At 38.3% G+C, this 17,028-nt stretch overlaps 1 protein-coding gene and 1 long non-coding RNA gene across 13 annotated transcripts in view; one reads left to right on the forward strand and one right to left on the reverse strand.

Annotated features, from left to right (window-relative positions):
• Positions 1-16,942, forward strand: part of LOC140910613 (uncharacterized) — a 46,655-nt gene extending 29,713 nt beyond the window's left edge. Inside the window, exons 4-5 of one of the 5 annotated variants that reach the window (XR_012158671.2) lie at positions 561-644; positions 12,395-16,942. This is a non-coding gene — a long non-coding RNA (uncharacterized LOC140910613). Of the gene's footprint in view, positions 1-560; positions 3,289-12,394 lie in introns of those variants that run through there. The other 4 variants (XR_012158669.2, XR_012158668.2, XR_012158670.2 and 1 more) reach the window with 4 other exon arrangements.
• The window catches only part of EXOC1 (exocyst complex component 1), a 56,781-nt gene that overhangs the window by 24,297 nt on the left and 15,456 nt on the right, over positions 1-17,028 (reverse strand). For 4 of the 8 annotated variants that reach the window (XM_073341986.1, XM_073341987.2, XM_073341985.2 and 1 more), the window contains 6 exons: positions 15,554-15,781; positions 15,254-15,386; positions 14,968-15,077; positions 13,843-13,896; positions 7,117-7,266; positions 4,015-4,120 (listed from right to left, as the gene is read on the reverse strand). In XM_073341986.1, the coding sequence (XP_073198087.1) occupies positions 4,015-4,120; positions 7,117-7,266; positions 13,843-13,896; positions 14,968-15,077; positions 15,254-15,386; positions 15,554-15,781 (781 nt within the window). The remainder of the gene's footprint in view (positions 1-4,014; positions 4,121-7,116; positions 7,267-13,842; positions 13,897-14,967; positions 15,078-15,253; positions 15,387-15,553; positions 15,782-17,028) is intronic. The other 4 variants (XM_073341991.1, XM_073341989.1, XM_073341990.1 and 1 more) reach the window with 1 other exon arrangement.

A 17,028-nucleotide genomic window follows, 5' to 3' on the forward strand; every position in this document is an offset into this window, starting at 1 on the left:
AAGGAGGGTCAGCCAAGAGAGCAAGTTCTGAAATCCTCCTTGCAGAAATGACTGCCACCAAGAACCACTTTCTTTAGAGAAAATAAAGATAATGAAATTGTAGCCATTGGCTCAAAATAGGGTCCTATCAGTTTGGAGAGGGTGAAGTATTTCTTCGGGACCAGGAAGACAGTGGACAAGCCCCTTTTATGCCCTCTCCTGAGAACACATGTTGAGCAGGAGCCTGTGCACCACCTAGTAGTACTGCTGGCAAAAGTCTCTGACTTGAATGCACTGGACACACATAAAACAAAAAGTGAAATGTATATGTGTACAATCCTGCAAAGAACCACCCCATCAGAGTGGAGCTGGCAAGCTGGTCCTATTCTAAGAGGACAGATATTTACTTTCAATTGTACAAATCTGGATGTGCAAATGCTCTTCAACACCGATTTCTCAACTAGGCATCAATGCAGACGGTTTTAGGATGTCAGACTCAAATTTAATTACAGCTTAATTTTTATCTGCACTATTTTATATTTTACCACAGTACTGCATATTTGGTATTGGTTTCTTCATAGATTCCCTGATCCCTAACCCCATCGACTGGCACTGCAGAACAAAGAAATATAGCCAAGGACCACCCTTGAACAAAGTATCATCTGGTAGGTAAGACATACTGTTGTCACATGGTACATTATGTATTAGCATTAGAAAGACTGTACTCAGAGAGGTTTGTTGTCAAATTGGGAGGGCATGACTAGTAGAGATCCAAAGGGGTCAGTCCTGGGTCTGGTACTATTCAATATTTTCATTAATGACTTGGATAATGGAGTAGAGAGTATGCTTATAAAATCTGCAGATGACATCAAGCTAGGACAGGTTGCAAGCACTTTGGAGGACAGGTTGAAAAATCAAAATGACCTTCACAAATTGGCGAATTAGTCTGAATTCAACAAGATGGAATTTAATAAAGACTTGTACTTCACTTAGGAAGGAAAAATCAAATTCACAACTACAAAATGGGGAATAACTGTCAAGGCGGTAGTACTGCTGAAAAGGATCTGGGGGTTATGGTGAACCACAAACTGAATATGATTCATCAATGTGATGCAGCTGCAAAAAAGATTAATATTCTGGGATGTATTAACAGGATTGCTGTATGTAAGATACAGGAGGTAATTGTCCTTCTCTGCTTGGCACTGGTGAGGCCCCCACTTGAGTACTGCATCCAGCTCTGGGCACCACAATTTAGAAAGGATGTGGACAAACTGGAGAGTCCAGAGTAGAGCAACAAAGGATAAAAGGGTTAGAAAACCTATGAGGAAAGGTTGAGAAAAAGGGCCATGTTTAGTCTTGAGAAAAGAAGACTGATTTGGAGACCTGATAATCTTCCAACATGCTAAGGACTGTTATAAAGAGAAAGGTGATCAATTGTTCTCCAGCTCCACTAAGGTTAGGGCAAGTAGTAATGGGCTTAATCTGCAGCAAGGGAGACTTAAGGCAGATATTAGGAAAAGCTATTTAACTGTAATGGGAGTTAAGCTCTGGAATAGGCTTCCAAAGGAGGTTGTGGAGTCTCCATCACTGATATCCTTTAAAAACTTGGACAAACATCTGTCAGGGAAGGTCTACGTTTACTTGGTCCTACCACAGCGCAGGGGGGTCGACTTGATGACTTCTTGAAGTCCCTTCCAGCCCTACATTTCTAAGATTCTAGGAGTCTTTCAGCTCATTGTATTTAAATGCACTGAAGATAACAAGATTCTAGCTTTAACAGAGGAAGAAAAATACATCCCGTTAAGGCAAGGAAGAATTTATCCCAGAAGTTTACTGCTCTCTTTTTTGTGTCACTGTCTTCCAAAAAAAAGAACCTTCTGCTAGTACAGAGCACCAAAAGAATTCTCCCAGCAGACTCTGCGTTGAAGATGCTCAAATTGAAGCTTCATTCCAGAAATTGCAAAGAAGCAAAAGGCAAGAAAACACCAACACAGCTCAAAGACTGGCAATGTCTGATATCCCACAACCTACTCTGTAAAAAGTCTCTGTCTGTTCCTTACACAGTAATTTTTTCATTATTAAAGAAATGTACATTAATTCAACAAAACATCTTTTAGGAATATGCACTAACTTCCTCAAATGCACAAAGTCTTTTTAATTCGGCATTGTTAAACTGGTTTTCACATTCATTTAAAAAAAAATCAGCTGACATTTAAAAGGCAAAATGAAATACTATTTATCTGTAGAGATCTGAGATGCTTCTCCTCCCCCCTTTGCACAACGGATAACATTAAGAACATGAACAGTGCAGAGCAGTGTATTTTCCTATACTACCACTATGGTCTAATTCAGGTTGAATTTGTTTGTGGACTTCACAGACAATCCATGATTCTGGGATATGAATCCATGAAAGCTGCTCATTAATTCCTGGGTTGGGTAGCAAGGAACTTCCTCCGTGGATGCAACTGCAGAATGCCAGTTCTGTTTCTGTGCAAAGACTGAAGCCTACTCACTCCTTGAGAAAGAGATTCTGCTCAGTCTCTGCATGAATACTGGAGGACATATCTCAGAATGTCCTATGAGAAGGAAGTTCTTCCCTGGCTTACTGAAGGTCTGAGAAAGCAACAGTTTGGCTTGCTACATGACAAACTATAAAAGAATGTGTCTATGTTTAAGTAGAACTGTTACAAAAGTAATTAATCTTACACTAGATAAATTTATAGAAAATTTCTCCAAGCTCTTGCTAGACTGAAAAGATTGCTAGGCTTTAAAAAAATATAGTCGAAGTTTACACAAATATGAGTCTTAATAGAAATTCTCTTGGCTCTTTTAAATTCACATATGTGAATAATCTCGTTTCTCTAAAACAGAGATCTGTTATCCACAGTTCACAATAATGTGTCAAGTCCAGAACATGATTACTATGGATAACGTGGTTTCCTCCCAAAGTGGATCACAAGGGAATAGTAAAAAAATAATGGAAAAAAATATAGGGTTATTTTAAGAGGCGGGGAGGAGGCGGGGATTATTTATTTATTTTTTAAACTTTGACCAATAAGGTAAGTTAACATTTCAAGATTCAGGACTTCTTCTGCCCCAAGTTGTTCTTCTGAAAACCTTAGGGAACCATTTGTGCTCCATGTTCAATCATCTGCTATGGCAAATTTAGGCATATTAACGAATAGACTATACCATCTGAAAAAGTGCATCAAAGATTTACTCACTGTATTAAAAAAGGCAAAGCAGAATTAATTGCATTATTTCATTTCAATAGTAAAATGATCAGAGATTAAAGGCCATATGTCTATACCAAACATTAAAATACATACAAATCCATCTACCTTTCACATGTTTTTCTTTATTATTTGCTGCTAGACAGCATTATTATTTTGGGTATAGATTCCCTTTCATACGCATGAGTGAACTCCTTTTCCCAAAAGGGGATACATGCACCCATCAAAAGGGAAACTAAATACAATTTCCAACCTCAGATGCATGTACATAGCTCCCTTTGAAACTCATGTATGTACATCCCCATGGGCAGAATTAGTGTTTAAGTTAGCTTCCTCAAAATCTCTCATAAGTATTTATTAAAATACAAATCTCTTAGTAGCACAAGTAACACTAAAACACTGCCAAATAGTTTTCTTTGGATAAAATGTTTGTTTTCAAATTTGCTTCAGTGTTAAAATCCCAATAAGTTTTTAAACAATAATGTGTTGTTAGGTCTCAAACAATGATCTGCACTCACAGTGACATATATAGTGTCATGCCTCATTCTTCAAGTTATCTCATTCTACTCCCTTTTAGTTTACTACAAGTGTCACACTGAGGGCTTTTGCAGTGTACCTAATACATTTTTGATGATCCCATATTTATCCTCTGACTTTCACCATGTCTGCCAAATGTAGCATCTTTCCAGTTCAGGCACAAAACAGTCATTTACAAAGTTGGCTCTGAATGATTTGCCATAACTGTTTATTACAACACAAACAAAAAACTAAAAGCAAAGGTATGTGTCTCTTGGGAGCTTACCAAACTTTTTTCCTTCTTTGGTTGTGCCCGTCATCTTAATCTTGGCAACCTCAAAGAAATCTTTAATTTCTCTTTCATATAGCCGTGATAAATAATCCATGTAATTCTTAAGTGAAAAACAAAAACAGTTTAGCATAAGTACTGTAATCTGAACAAATGCAATAACCCAGAATCATAAATGGCAACCTGCAAATAAAATGAACAAGCTAATGCTCTTGGTGCCTTGCATCTAAAGATTTGGACTATATAAAACCTTAGTAGTCTATGCTACCAGAAGAAGCTCTGAAGCAACGAATCCACTGGGGTAGGTTGTAACCTCCCCACCACAGGGGGAATATAAATGGCCAGTACAGCCCACGGTTATTGGGGGTGGCCAGAGTGGCAGGGGGACATGATAATTCAATTAATCCCCTTTACAGCCTTTGCTACTGGGCTCTACTGAGCCTCTAGCAGCAAATAAAAAGATATGCTCCCCAGGCAAAAACCCTGAAAGTTTGCCTCCCACAGGATGAATCCCTGCTGAGAAACAGAAGGCAAAGCTAGCTCAAGATGTTATAAATTCCACTTCCCTGCCACCAGATTCAGTGATACTGGTCCTTTATTTGTTGTATGTATCTTCTTTACTGTAAGCTACAGAAGAAGCTTTAATTTTGGCTTGCATCGTTGCTAAAAAAGCTTAAATTTCAAAAAGCAAAAAACTTCTCACAACTAAAGTATAAATTATTTGACTGTCTGACTGCTTGATTTATAACTTGAATTCGCTATATAAAACAATCTCTTAGTCAGCACCACAAATGGAAGTGCCCTCTGTAGGTATTTGTTTTCATATTTTCCTCAAATGTTAATCACTTGACATAACGAGTCCATAAATCGCTAATCCATTCCTAACCATCAGTGCAAAAATGTAACAAGAACCTATTGGAAGAATATTTCCCTATTAAACCATATGTGCATGTGTGTAAGCTCACGTGACAAGGAGGGCAAGCAAATGCCTATCTTTAGGGTTGTACGTGTGCGCACATACTATACACACATCTCATTACCCTCTAATAATAGTAGGAACTCAGCCCTTCCCCAAAGTTGCTAAAGCGTTATCACCACTTTTACATACAACGGTAACTACTTCTACTTTCCACAATGGTGTTCAGTCCATTATTTTTACTATTATTTCTCAGAAAGTAAGTAAAACAAATTGAAAAATTATTTAGTTTGCTTAATGATCTAATAGCCACAAACCTGTGCTAGTGGGGAAATCTAGTTTCAGTTCTTGGAAGTTACTGCATTTTATTATTTCTATCAAAAAACATTACAAGCACAAAATAAGTCCTCTTGGCAGTCACAAGGTTACTTACTTTCATTATCAGGGGGAAACAAACTAAATAATTCATTACATTTTAAGTTACATCATTATAATAATCATTGAGTTCACAGTTAGAAAGTGTTATTGATTTATTTGCTCATTTGAATATTATATTATTCAAAAGCACTACTTTAACTACAAAGCTGCAAAAGAAAAAATTCCAGTAAAAGGACTGTTGTTTTCTGAGTATATCCCTAACTTTAGCTTACAGCCCAATTCAAACAAATCGAAAGAACGAGGAAAAATTAGAACAGGATACCAAAGAAGACTATCAAATAGTTTGTGTACACTTGAAAGGTATGAAAATGTTCTAGAAATTTACCATTCAGTCTCTGTAGAGATACTCTCTAACAGGACACATACCTAATTTACATGAATGCTGACTAAAATGGGGAATAAATTACTTTCTTTGTAAAAAAGGTAATTAAAGAGACTGTAAGACGTCAGTCTTCTACTGGGCATTTAACCAACTTCTGCTTATATGACATGAAAGAAGACACAACTAGTTGAATATTTCAGGATCATTTTTAGGAGTCTGCTTTAAAACTCTAATACTTAAGACTGACTGAATTTACAATGGATGACATTCATTAGCAACCTCTCAGTTCCTAGCAGAAAGTTGCTAATAACCAAAAGTTGCCAATAGGCAAAAAACCCACGCCCAGGACAGCAGCACAGAGCAGCCCTGCAGCTAGGTACCCACTACCAATACAGAAGAAAACGCAGGAGGTACTGTGGAGTCGGAAGGGAAACTGGGAGGGTGGGCGGTATGAAGGGAAGCAGCAGGGCTGTAGCCTGAATGCTGGGGCTTTCTACAGGAAGCAGAGGCACTGAGCACCTGCAGGGCTGCACAGCCCCTCTCCATGCACTGTCCAGACTGCTCCAGGAGCCCAGGATTAGCATAATCAAGTGCTTCCCTCCCTGGCAGCAGCCATGCAAACCTGCCTGCATCTGGGACTTTCCACAGGAAGTGAGTACCTGTGGGGTTGTACGGCAAAAACAATGGTTAGTAAATGGCATGACAGTTGCTAATAGCCAAATGCCATTAACATTCAAATCAATCGGATTGGGTTGGTTCCTAGCAAAAAGTTGCTCATAACAGAAAATTGTCAGTATCAGGATTGCTAATAATTGTCATCCATTGTATCAGTCTTAAAAATAGTGTGTTTAATAAGAGCAAAAAAACCTCACTATTAAGGGCCAAATGTTGCCTTCAGTTACACCCGAACAATTACTGTACAATCTGTGGTTAATTTTTCACTTCATGGTATTTTTGAAAAACCTGTACAAACAACTTACAAAACAAAACTTTTAAAAATAACTAAAATTGAGATTTTTTCTATTCTATTTAAAGTAGCCTCTAAAAATGGATTAACAATGAGTTCTGTGGAACTAAGAAGATCATTTATACCAGAGTTATTTTCCAGAATTTTTTTAATTATGTATGCTGTTAGTGCACACAATGGAAAAATGTGTATTTAAAGGTATCACATATTTATTAAGTGCCATAACTTTGTACAGATATTAAAAACACCTATCTCTAGAGGAGTTTATAGTGTATATCACAGTAAATGACGATAATACCAAGAAAGAAGTAGGGAAAGAAGGATCAGGGATTAAAACATCTGAGCTGTGATTTTTTTAATCACAATTTAACATTCAAATTGAGAATAAGACACTTATCCAAAAATAATGGAACACATAGCACTAGAGAGAATTTATCCAATATCTGAGTCTCATACCTTTGTTAACCCTTCATATTTTCCATAATCTGTACTTTTTAGCCACTCCATCAATTTGGCATATCGAAGCAAGTCTCTGTGAAAGGGATGGTGATTGGGTAATGTCAGCTCAATAGAGTGCTGGGCAAGCGTGGAACTTTGGTCATGACCCTTGATAAAAGAAAACATTAAAATAAGCATAGAAGCAATGTGTGTAAACATACCACTACAAATGCTATCTAATTAGCCTAAAAATTATCACAGTCAGATAAACAAAAGAAAACAGAAAAGTGAAACTGAAAATTACTTCTTTCACATGTCATTTATCTGCAGTTAATAGCTTAAATGATATCCTGCGTTGGCCTAGTGACTAGGACATTGGACTACGACTTGATAGATCTGGGTTCCATTCCTAACTCTGCCACTGGCCTGCTGGGTGATCTTTGGCAAGTCACTGCCCCTCTGTGCCTCAGTTAGCCCATCTGTAAAACGGTGATGATACCAACCTCCTTTGTAAAATGTTTTGTAATCCACTGATTAAAAGAGCTGGATTACATCGGGGACCTGATTTCAGATGGGACCTTTGGGGACTGTTATAATACAAAACAACAATACAGAGACATTACTATACCATACTCAGGGCTGGTAGCACTGCCTATTGAAGTTGCCCAATATTTCCCATTAGAAGGCCTGATTTTCTGTTGCTTATAACTATGACATACTTTAACCATTGGGGCTGAAATTTTCTATGCCAGGTGTCTGCCTCAAAACCGATTTTTATTTATTTTTTTTTTAATTTCAACCAAAACCATTTACCTATTCAGAAAAAATACTATGTTATTTTGTTTGTGTTAAAAAATTCTGATGACTTTAACTGAGATGTTCTAGTGTCCCCATGTTGTAGAGCTTGGACCTGAAATTTGGCAGGGTGGGAGAATGGGGGTGACCTTTATATCATGGATTTGTCTTTTGGTGTCCCTGTGAATATCAGACCAAATTTGGCCAAGTTATAAGCATCTGAAAAATTATAATTTGCACATACGCAGCAGAGTCTTGATTGAATTTAGCATCTAAACTCACTGAAGATTCCCATCTGTATTGAGCAACTGAGCAAGCTCCAGCCCTGGGCTACAGGAGGTAACAAGACTTTCTCTGCAATTGCTGCTGCAGGCCAGACTGGGTCTGGACCAGAAATGAAAAGCAAAAAACTGTCCCTCTTCTGGTCTCAATGTTCCTCCTGCTGAAGCCCAGGAAGCATAGAGGAAGCTATCTGATTTGAAAGCAGAGGGGATAAGAGTCAGATTGGGGGTGTGCGATAATTAGATTGAGACGAGGAGCAGGGGCAGGGGAGAGAGACTGGCAGGGAAAGGAGACTCAACAGATTAGACAAGGAAGGCAATGGAGGAAGGACTCAATATGAAACGAAGAGCTACATGGGAAGACAGGAACTGTTTGAGCAAGGAAACTGGGACTGAGAACTAGTGAGGTGGGGAAGGAATGAAGTATGGGAACTGGGGAAACAGATTTGATGAAAAGCCAAGGTGCGAGCAGAGAACTGGACTGGCAAGGCAAAGAGGAGTGGGGGCGAGGCAACCACTGAGATTGGATGAAGAGTCTGGTGATGGAAACAGGGACTGGAAGCCAGTGAGGGCATGAAATGCGGGAGGAGGAGAAGGAGGACCAGAGGCAGAGAATGTGGAGAGAGGCAGATTGGATGAGGAGCGGGGAAGGGGAGCTGGGATTGACTGGACAAGGAGCTGAGGGATTGGGACTAGGGGGACTGGGACTAGGATGAGAAGTCTAACTCAGCCTTCTGCAAACAGACCCACAGGGTCTCAAGTCAAGCACCCAGAGAAAATGAGGAACACAGTAACCACCTGTGAAAAGACTAGTTTAAGTGACTGTCCAGGATCACACAGGAAACCTGGGGCAGGGGCAGGGATAGAATTCAGTTTCCAAGAGCAACATTCAGCTGCCTTAATCATCCACTCTTCCTGCAATCCACTGCCTCATTCACTTCACGCCTTTTAACTTCTGCAAGAAATGAAACAGACAACTGCCTCCTTCACTATAAAACCCTGATTTATCCCTAGAGCATAGTCCATCTTGTACAGTAACTGACAGAGGGCCTGTGGAAAAAAAATAGTATGCAATCATGTAATTAAAACTGTATCTTAATGCACATGAACAAGGGGACTGAATTAAGGTGGTACAGAGAACCTTAATTCTGGTATTTCCTAATTTTTGAGTGCATGTCTTTGCAACCTTAATAATGTTCTTTTAAAGTAAGGGTTTGTGTGTTTAATACAGTGGTCACCAACCAGTCAATTGCAATCGACTGGTCAATCCTGGAGCCTCTCCCACTCAATCACAACCACTGGCTAAAAGTCCGGCAGCACAGCAGAGTTACCACTAAGGCAGGCTCCCTGCCTGCCCCAGTCCCAGGCCACTCCCAGAAGCCGCCGGCACACCCCTCCAGCCCCAGGGGAGGGGCCTCCCTCTACATACTGCTCCTGCCTTCAAGTACTGCCCCCACAGCTCCCATTGGCCAGGAATGAGGAACTGTGGCCGACAGAAGCTGTGGGGGCGACGTCTGCAGAGGATGGCAGGGGGCGCACTGGCCTCTTCCGGTAGCCCTGCCCCAACCCGACACCCCCCCCCCCGAGCCAGCAACCCATACCCCCTCCTGCACCCCAACACTCTGCCCCAGCCCAGAACCTGCACCCCCTCCCAAACCCCTGCCCAGTGAAAGTGAGTGGGGCGGGGGCCTTCAGGGAAGGGGCGGGATAAATCCTGGATTGCACTTAAATTCAAAAAGTGATCTTGTGCGTAAAAAGGTTGGAGACCACTGGTTTAATACAAGTTGAGATGACAAATCACTCTGGAGACATAGTAGACTGTATGATTATTAGCTCAATTCAAGGTTAGATTTCACAGATTTCATTTTTAAATTTTTAAGTCTCTATATACTTTGTTGCACTATGTAGGAGGAAAATTTTCCTCTGGTTCACAACTAATCTATGGACCAGATCTTGGCCCTCACATCTATAACTTTTGTGCTTTTCTGGTAGTGTAAAGGGCACACAAACTGCCCTGATTAGGGAGCCAGTGATTCCTGTGACATAACAGAATTTTCAAGTAGTGTAAAGTCAGCTTAAACCACTGTCAGCCACTCTCTCCAGATAGAGGGGCATTCTTGAGCAGGTCAGAAGTGGCATGGGGGTGACCATTTGGCAGGGTGGCCCTAAGATTATTTTAGTTTGTGTAGTTTAGAGCAGCCATTAGGCTGCTTTAAGTTACATGGATGCCAGTTTGGTACCTAGAACACAGAAACAAAAAAAGATGACTTAGGGCCATCTTCCTCCATAGCCCTTTCCCACTGTACCAAGTACAGTTCAGACAGACTTGGGAATTAGGTCCAATGTCTGTAAAAGAAGTGTGTAGAACTCAAAATCTTTGTAGTTTTCAACTGTGATATAGTCATGGACATCTAATTTAAATTAAGAGACTTAAACCTGGACATTCCATATACACATTAACTGAAAAGTTAACTAAACACTGCAATCCAAACAATTCAGTGTATTTAAAATGCTTTAGACAAACTAGTCAAACTATGATTTTATTATTATTATTACTATTATTATTACAACCTCCTTTCGCAGAATCAGAATGATAAAGAAAACTACATCCAATTTGGGATACAGCATGAGGTAGCAGATTACATTAAAATGATTCCTAGATTGAGATGACTTTTCTTATTTGTCCCAGCAAAGAGTAAGTTCACACATTCAGATAAATTATTTTTCTCTAAAACCCAGCTGAAATCTTGAAACTAGTGACGTTGAGAGTTGCAGGAGGCAGGCCACACCTTGGTATATGCACAGATGGGCACAGGCCACACTTGAGTCACCCCTGCTGAATGAGGAGAAACTGTGATCTTTGTAGTCATATTAAGTATTGTTTGTCTTTACTGTTGCATATTTATTTAAAACAAAACAATTAAAAAACCAGGGATCAGCTGGGCTTAAACAAACAAGAGTAAGTAATATATTATATCAACAGCAGCAATTATCTTCCCATTTGTTAGGTAGTTAACACTGTTAAAAGGTTGTATATTAGTTCAGTAATAGCAAAATATTCTTAATTGCTCTTTGATGCCCCCCACCCTTTTTAAGGTAGGGTTTTCATAGAAATTCAATGCAGAAAACCTCTTAGTCATCTATTTCATCCTCCTACTATGCAGCCTTGTTTCCTACAATATATATTTCAGTTGTTTTTGTTTAGTCCAGACTCAACTGTTGGAGCTTCCATCACATCTCTTGCGAGACTACTGTACAATTTACTTGATGTTATTGTTAGGACATTCTCAGATATTCAGCCAAAATTTCCTTTGCTTATTTCATCCCATAATTCCGATTCATGCCCCTCTTGTACCAGATCAAAGAATTTCCCTCTCTGCTTGGTATTAGCATTCTTCACATAGTTACAGTTGATCGTGTTCACCCTTTAGCCATGGTCTATCAAAGTTAACTTCGTTCTCCTTATTTCTCCTTCCAAGTCAATCCCTCCATCTTCATATTTTCTGTTGCTCTGCTCCAAATGACATCCAATTTGTTTAAATTCTAGTATCTAGGTGCCCAGAACTAGTATGTGTTTTTCCTCCAAAAATGCCACATAAAAAGGAGTACCACCTCTGGTTCAGTGTACTACCACCTAGATACATACACAGCACAAAATTACACAGTTTTTTTAATCACGTTGCACTGCAAGCTTTTATCAAGTTTGCTGTCCACTGTTCCAAAAGAAGAAAGCCCAGCTGATTTATGTTTTCCTTACTAATAGAACCTGATAACATCCTAAAGTTACAGATGTATTTTATTTAATAAAATACAAGTTTAGAAAACAAGATAAGATTAGAACACAGACAAGTAAATGTTTAACTATATCAACTGCTGAATGTTAGCAATAGTAACTGCAGACTTTTTTTTTCCAAATGCAATGAGCTCTAATCTGGAGTTGCATTTTTCTGTTTAAAATGTCAACAGATTTCTAGAATTTCTTGTATTAATCTTTTAAAATAAAAATATATGTGAATGCACTGGTACCTAAACTCTGTTTTTAAAATGAAACAAGCTGCATTATAGTTTCAAGGTTAAGATATCTAAGCTTAGATAAATCCATTGGAGTTTATTCTCTCTTTATCATGTCTAAATAAATCCAGCTGACAATATAAATTGATTGTATATATGAGCAGAAGACTGAACTGCTTCATGTTTTCACATTGCCTTTTCTGGTTTAGGACCGCTTCTTAATGAAACAAGAAAAGTGCTTACATGAGGAATTCAAATAAATCACGCAAGTAATTCTAAACAAAAAGTGCAACTCTCAACAAGATGTTAAAGACAAGAGAAAATGCGCCAGTTAGAGACGTTTTTCATATACATTTAAATGGGCAACCTCTGCACTGAATTCATCCAACTGCCCAGTAAGACAGTGTGCCATCTTATAAACCAATACCTTTGACACAACAGATGGGCCACTGTCCAACATGCTAAATTTAAAGTATAATTTGTTGTTGTTCCTGCTACATTGGAAGATGAGAATTTAAACAAGGGCATATTCCTTCCCAGTCCATCAGCTTTTCCTACTTGAACCTGTAGCGAAATCACTCAGATCTGCTGAATGGGTTTTGAATTTGCACCCTCACAATGTGGTCACTGAAGGATTAAGCAAAAGAAGAAACTGGACTTGTGTCAGCACTTATCCAGGCATAAAGATTAGAAATGTTTGCAAAGGTAACACAGAATATATGACTGGCTGAGTAAGTTTACTGTTTATTTATATGTCCTCCCTCTGAAGTTTCCTCCAGTATAAAAACAACAGTATGGTTTAGCTAAGTGATAGATCAGATGAACGCAACCAATATATTACGTGTAGTAAGTAGAGCTAACTCTCTCTAAACTTTTATAAAAAAGCACTATCAGGAGCATAAAATTAGAAAAGCAAGTTCTCAATAAATCTGCCTTTAAATGCACAACCATCCTCTTACTGCACTGTCCAGCAAATCCAACATTCCAGCTTCTCTAATAAGAACCATTTACATAGGACTTGAACACTATTGTCTCTACCTGTTCATTTAGACACATTGATAGATGAAGAAGTGGGATGCCACAGATTTGGGGTTTTTTTTAAATGTAAGGGAGGATAAAAAAATTAGAAAGAGCAGAAGCTAACAATGACAATTCCTAAGCAGATCCAGCAAGTTATTATTTTACAGAGTAGAGAAATACTTGCCATTATAGGGAGGACCTGCACTGCCAAATGCAATGTCATGTGCACATGGGATTATCCTGCATTACTCTATTTGGAAAAACTTCATTTTCTGCAATACCTAGAAAAACTACTAGTTAGCATCTCAGCCAGCTTTTTTTGTTTGGTGCTGTTTGTATTGGTTATGCACAAACATTTTCATTTTGTGGCAAATGTAATAATAGTTTTCTTCATGCAACTTGTCACTTCACTACCTTAGTTATGCCTCAGAGGCCATGTGAATGTTGTCTGTCCACTAACAGACACACAAAGCTTGAGTGCGGATACGAACATTGGAGGAGGAGCCCTTATACCCTGCAATCAGTAAAGGCAAGTTTCCTATTTATGAAGCCAAAGCTGCAACTACTAGTTAGATTTAGCAAGCTTTTAAAAACAAAATAAAATTAGAGAAGCTTGAATCAAACCTGATGTACTCACAGAAACCGAAAGATAGTAGGACCTGTTATAGAGCTGAAGAAGGGTCTGAGCAAACTAATTGGAGATAAAATACAGGAATAATTACAAAAAAAAAAAAAAAAAAGTTGAAAATTGAAAGGTGCTAGAAAATCCCACAACCCCACACAGAAAACAAGTTCAGCACAATATGAATTTGAAATAATTTAAAACAACTATCAAAACCACAGCAAGACAATTCTACTTGCTGCAAGGTCCATACAAAAAAAACCCCACAGAATTGCAGAAGCAAGAGTTTTTTTAGTCTCCTCTGCTTGAAACCAGCCCTGTAAACACTTTAATCCAACACCTTCTAAAAGTCCTCAGTTCAAACCTCCTCCACCCATATTGTAAGATTTTAAAAAGTTACTTCACTTACGATTTTAGAACAATTCAACTACAGAACTGGGAGTATGCCACTTGCTCCACTACAAGAAATATCTAGATCAAAGTCCTACTAAATTGTGTAGGACTCATCCCTGCTACAAATACAATCATATCAGGCAGCCTATTTACCTTATGTCCAAATCCATGCTTATATCATAATTCCAATTTGTTGCATAGACTGAAATTCAGCCATGTTTTGTAACCAAGCTACATGAAGAACTGGAACAGTGGCATAACCATAGATTTGCAAATAGTCATAATACAATTTCCTTGATGCAATTATATCTGTAGTGGAGATGGGCCCTTCTGTGGTAGGGAAGGGTCCATCTTTTAATACTCAGTCTGGCTCTGACTATTGCTCTTTGTTGTTTTAGCTATCGAACTTTAAGGCTAAAATAAATGACTATGGTTATATCACAAAACTGAACCTTAAGGTACATGTCAAATTTAATATAGATCATTTTGTGCAACAATGTATAGATGGTCATTTCTGTGGGGTCTAGTTGTTAGAAACCATTAGAAATCTCTCTACTTGAATGTAGTATTCTACACAATTAGACTATTGTAAATAAATGTGTCAAAGTCAGGTAAGTTATTATGTGGATCAGAAAATGTACTTGGATTTCAGTTAATCACATCAAACTTTATAATGGTTTGTTTTCAAAGTTTTCAAAAAGGCCATCTAGCTGCAAACATCCAGATTAAAGAAGCCAAGTAAGTTACCTGCTGAACGAACACATTGTTCAGATGACTGGCAAGTCTCCTTGCAAACTGTTCACGTAGGTCACTGAACCGCTGTTTTTGCTGTTTGACTGCATAAAGCATATCATGTCCTAAAAATCACAACAGAAAATATTTTAAGACTTATGGTTTTTTGTTAGGAGTGGAAGAAGCTACAGAGCAAGATTCCCTATGTGTGGAAAAACTATCCAAAAACCTGAAAGGAGAGGTACTACTGTAACAATGAGAGTATTACATTTTCCCTTATTTTATTTAATAAAAGCGTTACCTGGTCGAAGAGCTACATTCATACACTGCAAAAGGGCATCAGCTGCATTAGTGCAGGCTTCAATGCCTCGAGAAGACGCCAGATCCCCCTCCTGGAGGGCCTTTATGTGACCTTTTGCCAAATCCATATGATTCTAAAAGATAACATACAAGTACAGTATATAAGCAAAGCACTGGCTCAGAGTTTAGTTTCATGCTATTCTATTAGAAGAAGACAGCTATTATAAGACACTTCTAAAAATAAATAGTTACTTCCCAATACAAAAGGTTTCAGATTTCAGGCCATAATTAACATGCTTACAACTAGGAATTCTATCTCCGACAGCAGCTTCACATTATTCGTGTTGCTGAGATGAATTAGGTGGTTGCTTTCTGAGATCTGATCCATTTGCTCTTTTACACTCTGTAGCATTTCCTCATAACTGCTCAGCTTCAGCTCAATTTGATCTACTTCCTTCAGAGCCTCATCCAGCAGCGTCATCAGGATGTTCACTTGTTTCTCAGAGGCCATGATTGACTGGATGTTTGCCTGCAGAGCAAATAGTTTGTGAATAACAATTTTATACGTTTTTTTACTTGGCACCCTCATGACTATCAAATACTGTACCTCCCAAAATGTTAGGTTGTTCTGGCTCTCTCAATTTCAATTATGTTAAAATATTAAGATTTTAAGTATTACTGACCACAGAGTAGGTTCCTTAGGCCATGGCAGAGTGTGGAATCCTCTTCTTATGAAAAATCAGTAAGAATAAAGTTTTGTTCTAGTTTTCTCAGTATTCTAATATTAGTCTGCATGCAAAGGCTATAGTCACAGAATAGTTTTAACACTTTGGTCCCTGTGATTAATATTTTATGGTTTTGCCCTATGGAAAGCTGGAGTTAGGGAAACTGTTTAATTGGTAATACAACCATGTTTCTACATAAATCAACCCCATCCAGGAAAAAACAACTTGCAAGCGTAAGGCAAAAATATAGTTTAGATAGTTAAAAGCTGTCTGTTCTGCATTTTGGAATCACCGAGTCAGCCCCACTTTCATTAAGTTCACTGTGTGACAAAGCACTGGCAGTTTGTTTTGTTTTTTTTAAATAAGTTACTGTCTAAGATCAGTCAGTCCAATTCTGCAATACTGTTGCATTAATCCAAATCTCCTAGCTGACACTGCTTGTCACCCTATCCTAAGGTGAGTGGAATATTCTTTTAAAAGTTAACACCTCTGTTATTGTCTCAATTTATTTTATAGTGTTCTCATTGTATAGAGTGGACTCATCACAATTTGCTTATCTTTTTATTAGTCGATTTACATATTTCATAGTTGGTTTACTAAACATATATTTATGGATCACAACTTTCCTTCATTTGTTTTTTGGAAGAAGAAAACCTCTTCTAGAATGCCTTCTTTTTCCTTCTCTATTCTTCACCTGATGTCCATTCGGCTCATTTTAGAAGGCCTGGAAATGGCTTTAAAGTTCTTTAATTTAGGTACTAGTGAACATGCAATTCTTCTGTACAAAGATAGCAATATATGTATCCAGTTAACTGTAATATGCAAGATACTCTTTCTTTAGCCTCTACTTTAAAATGCACTGTACATGTTCAGACAAATATAAAATGTAATAAATGCACAAAGCAGAAGTCCATATATTAAGATTCCACGATTGTGTCTCTGTGTGTCACTCTGAAGCCAAGAATGTCTGTTGAATCAACATGATGAGATGGAAGCAGCTACAAGAATTGTTGAGAGCTCTTTTTGTTTAGAATATGAACAGGTTCAATTA

Source organism: Lepidochelys kempii, chromosome 4, assembly GCF_965140285.1.
Source record: "Lepidochelys kempii isolate rLepKem1 chromosome 4, rLepKem1.hap1, whole genome shotgun sequence".
NCBI lineage: Eukaryota > Metazoa > Chordata > Testudines > Cheloniidae > Lepidochelys > Lepidochelys kempii.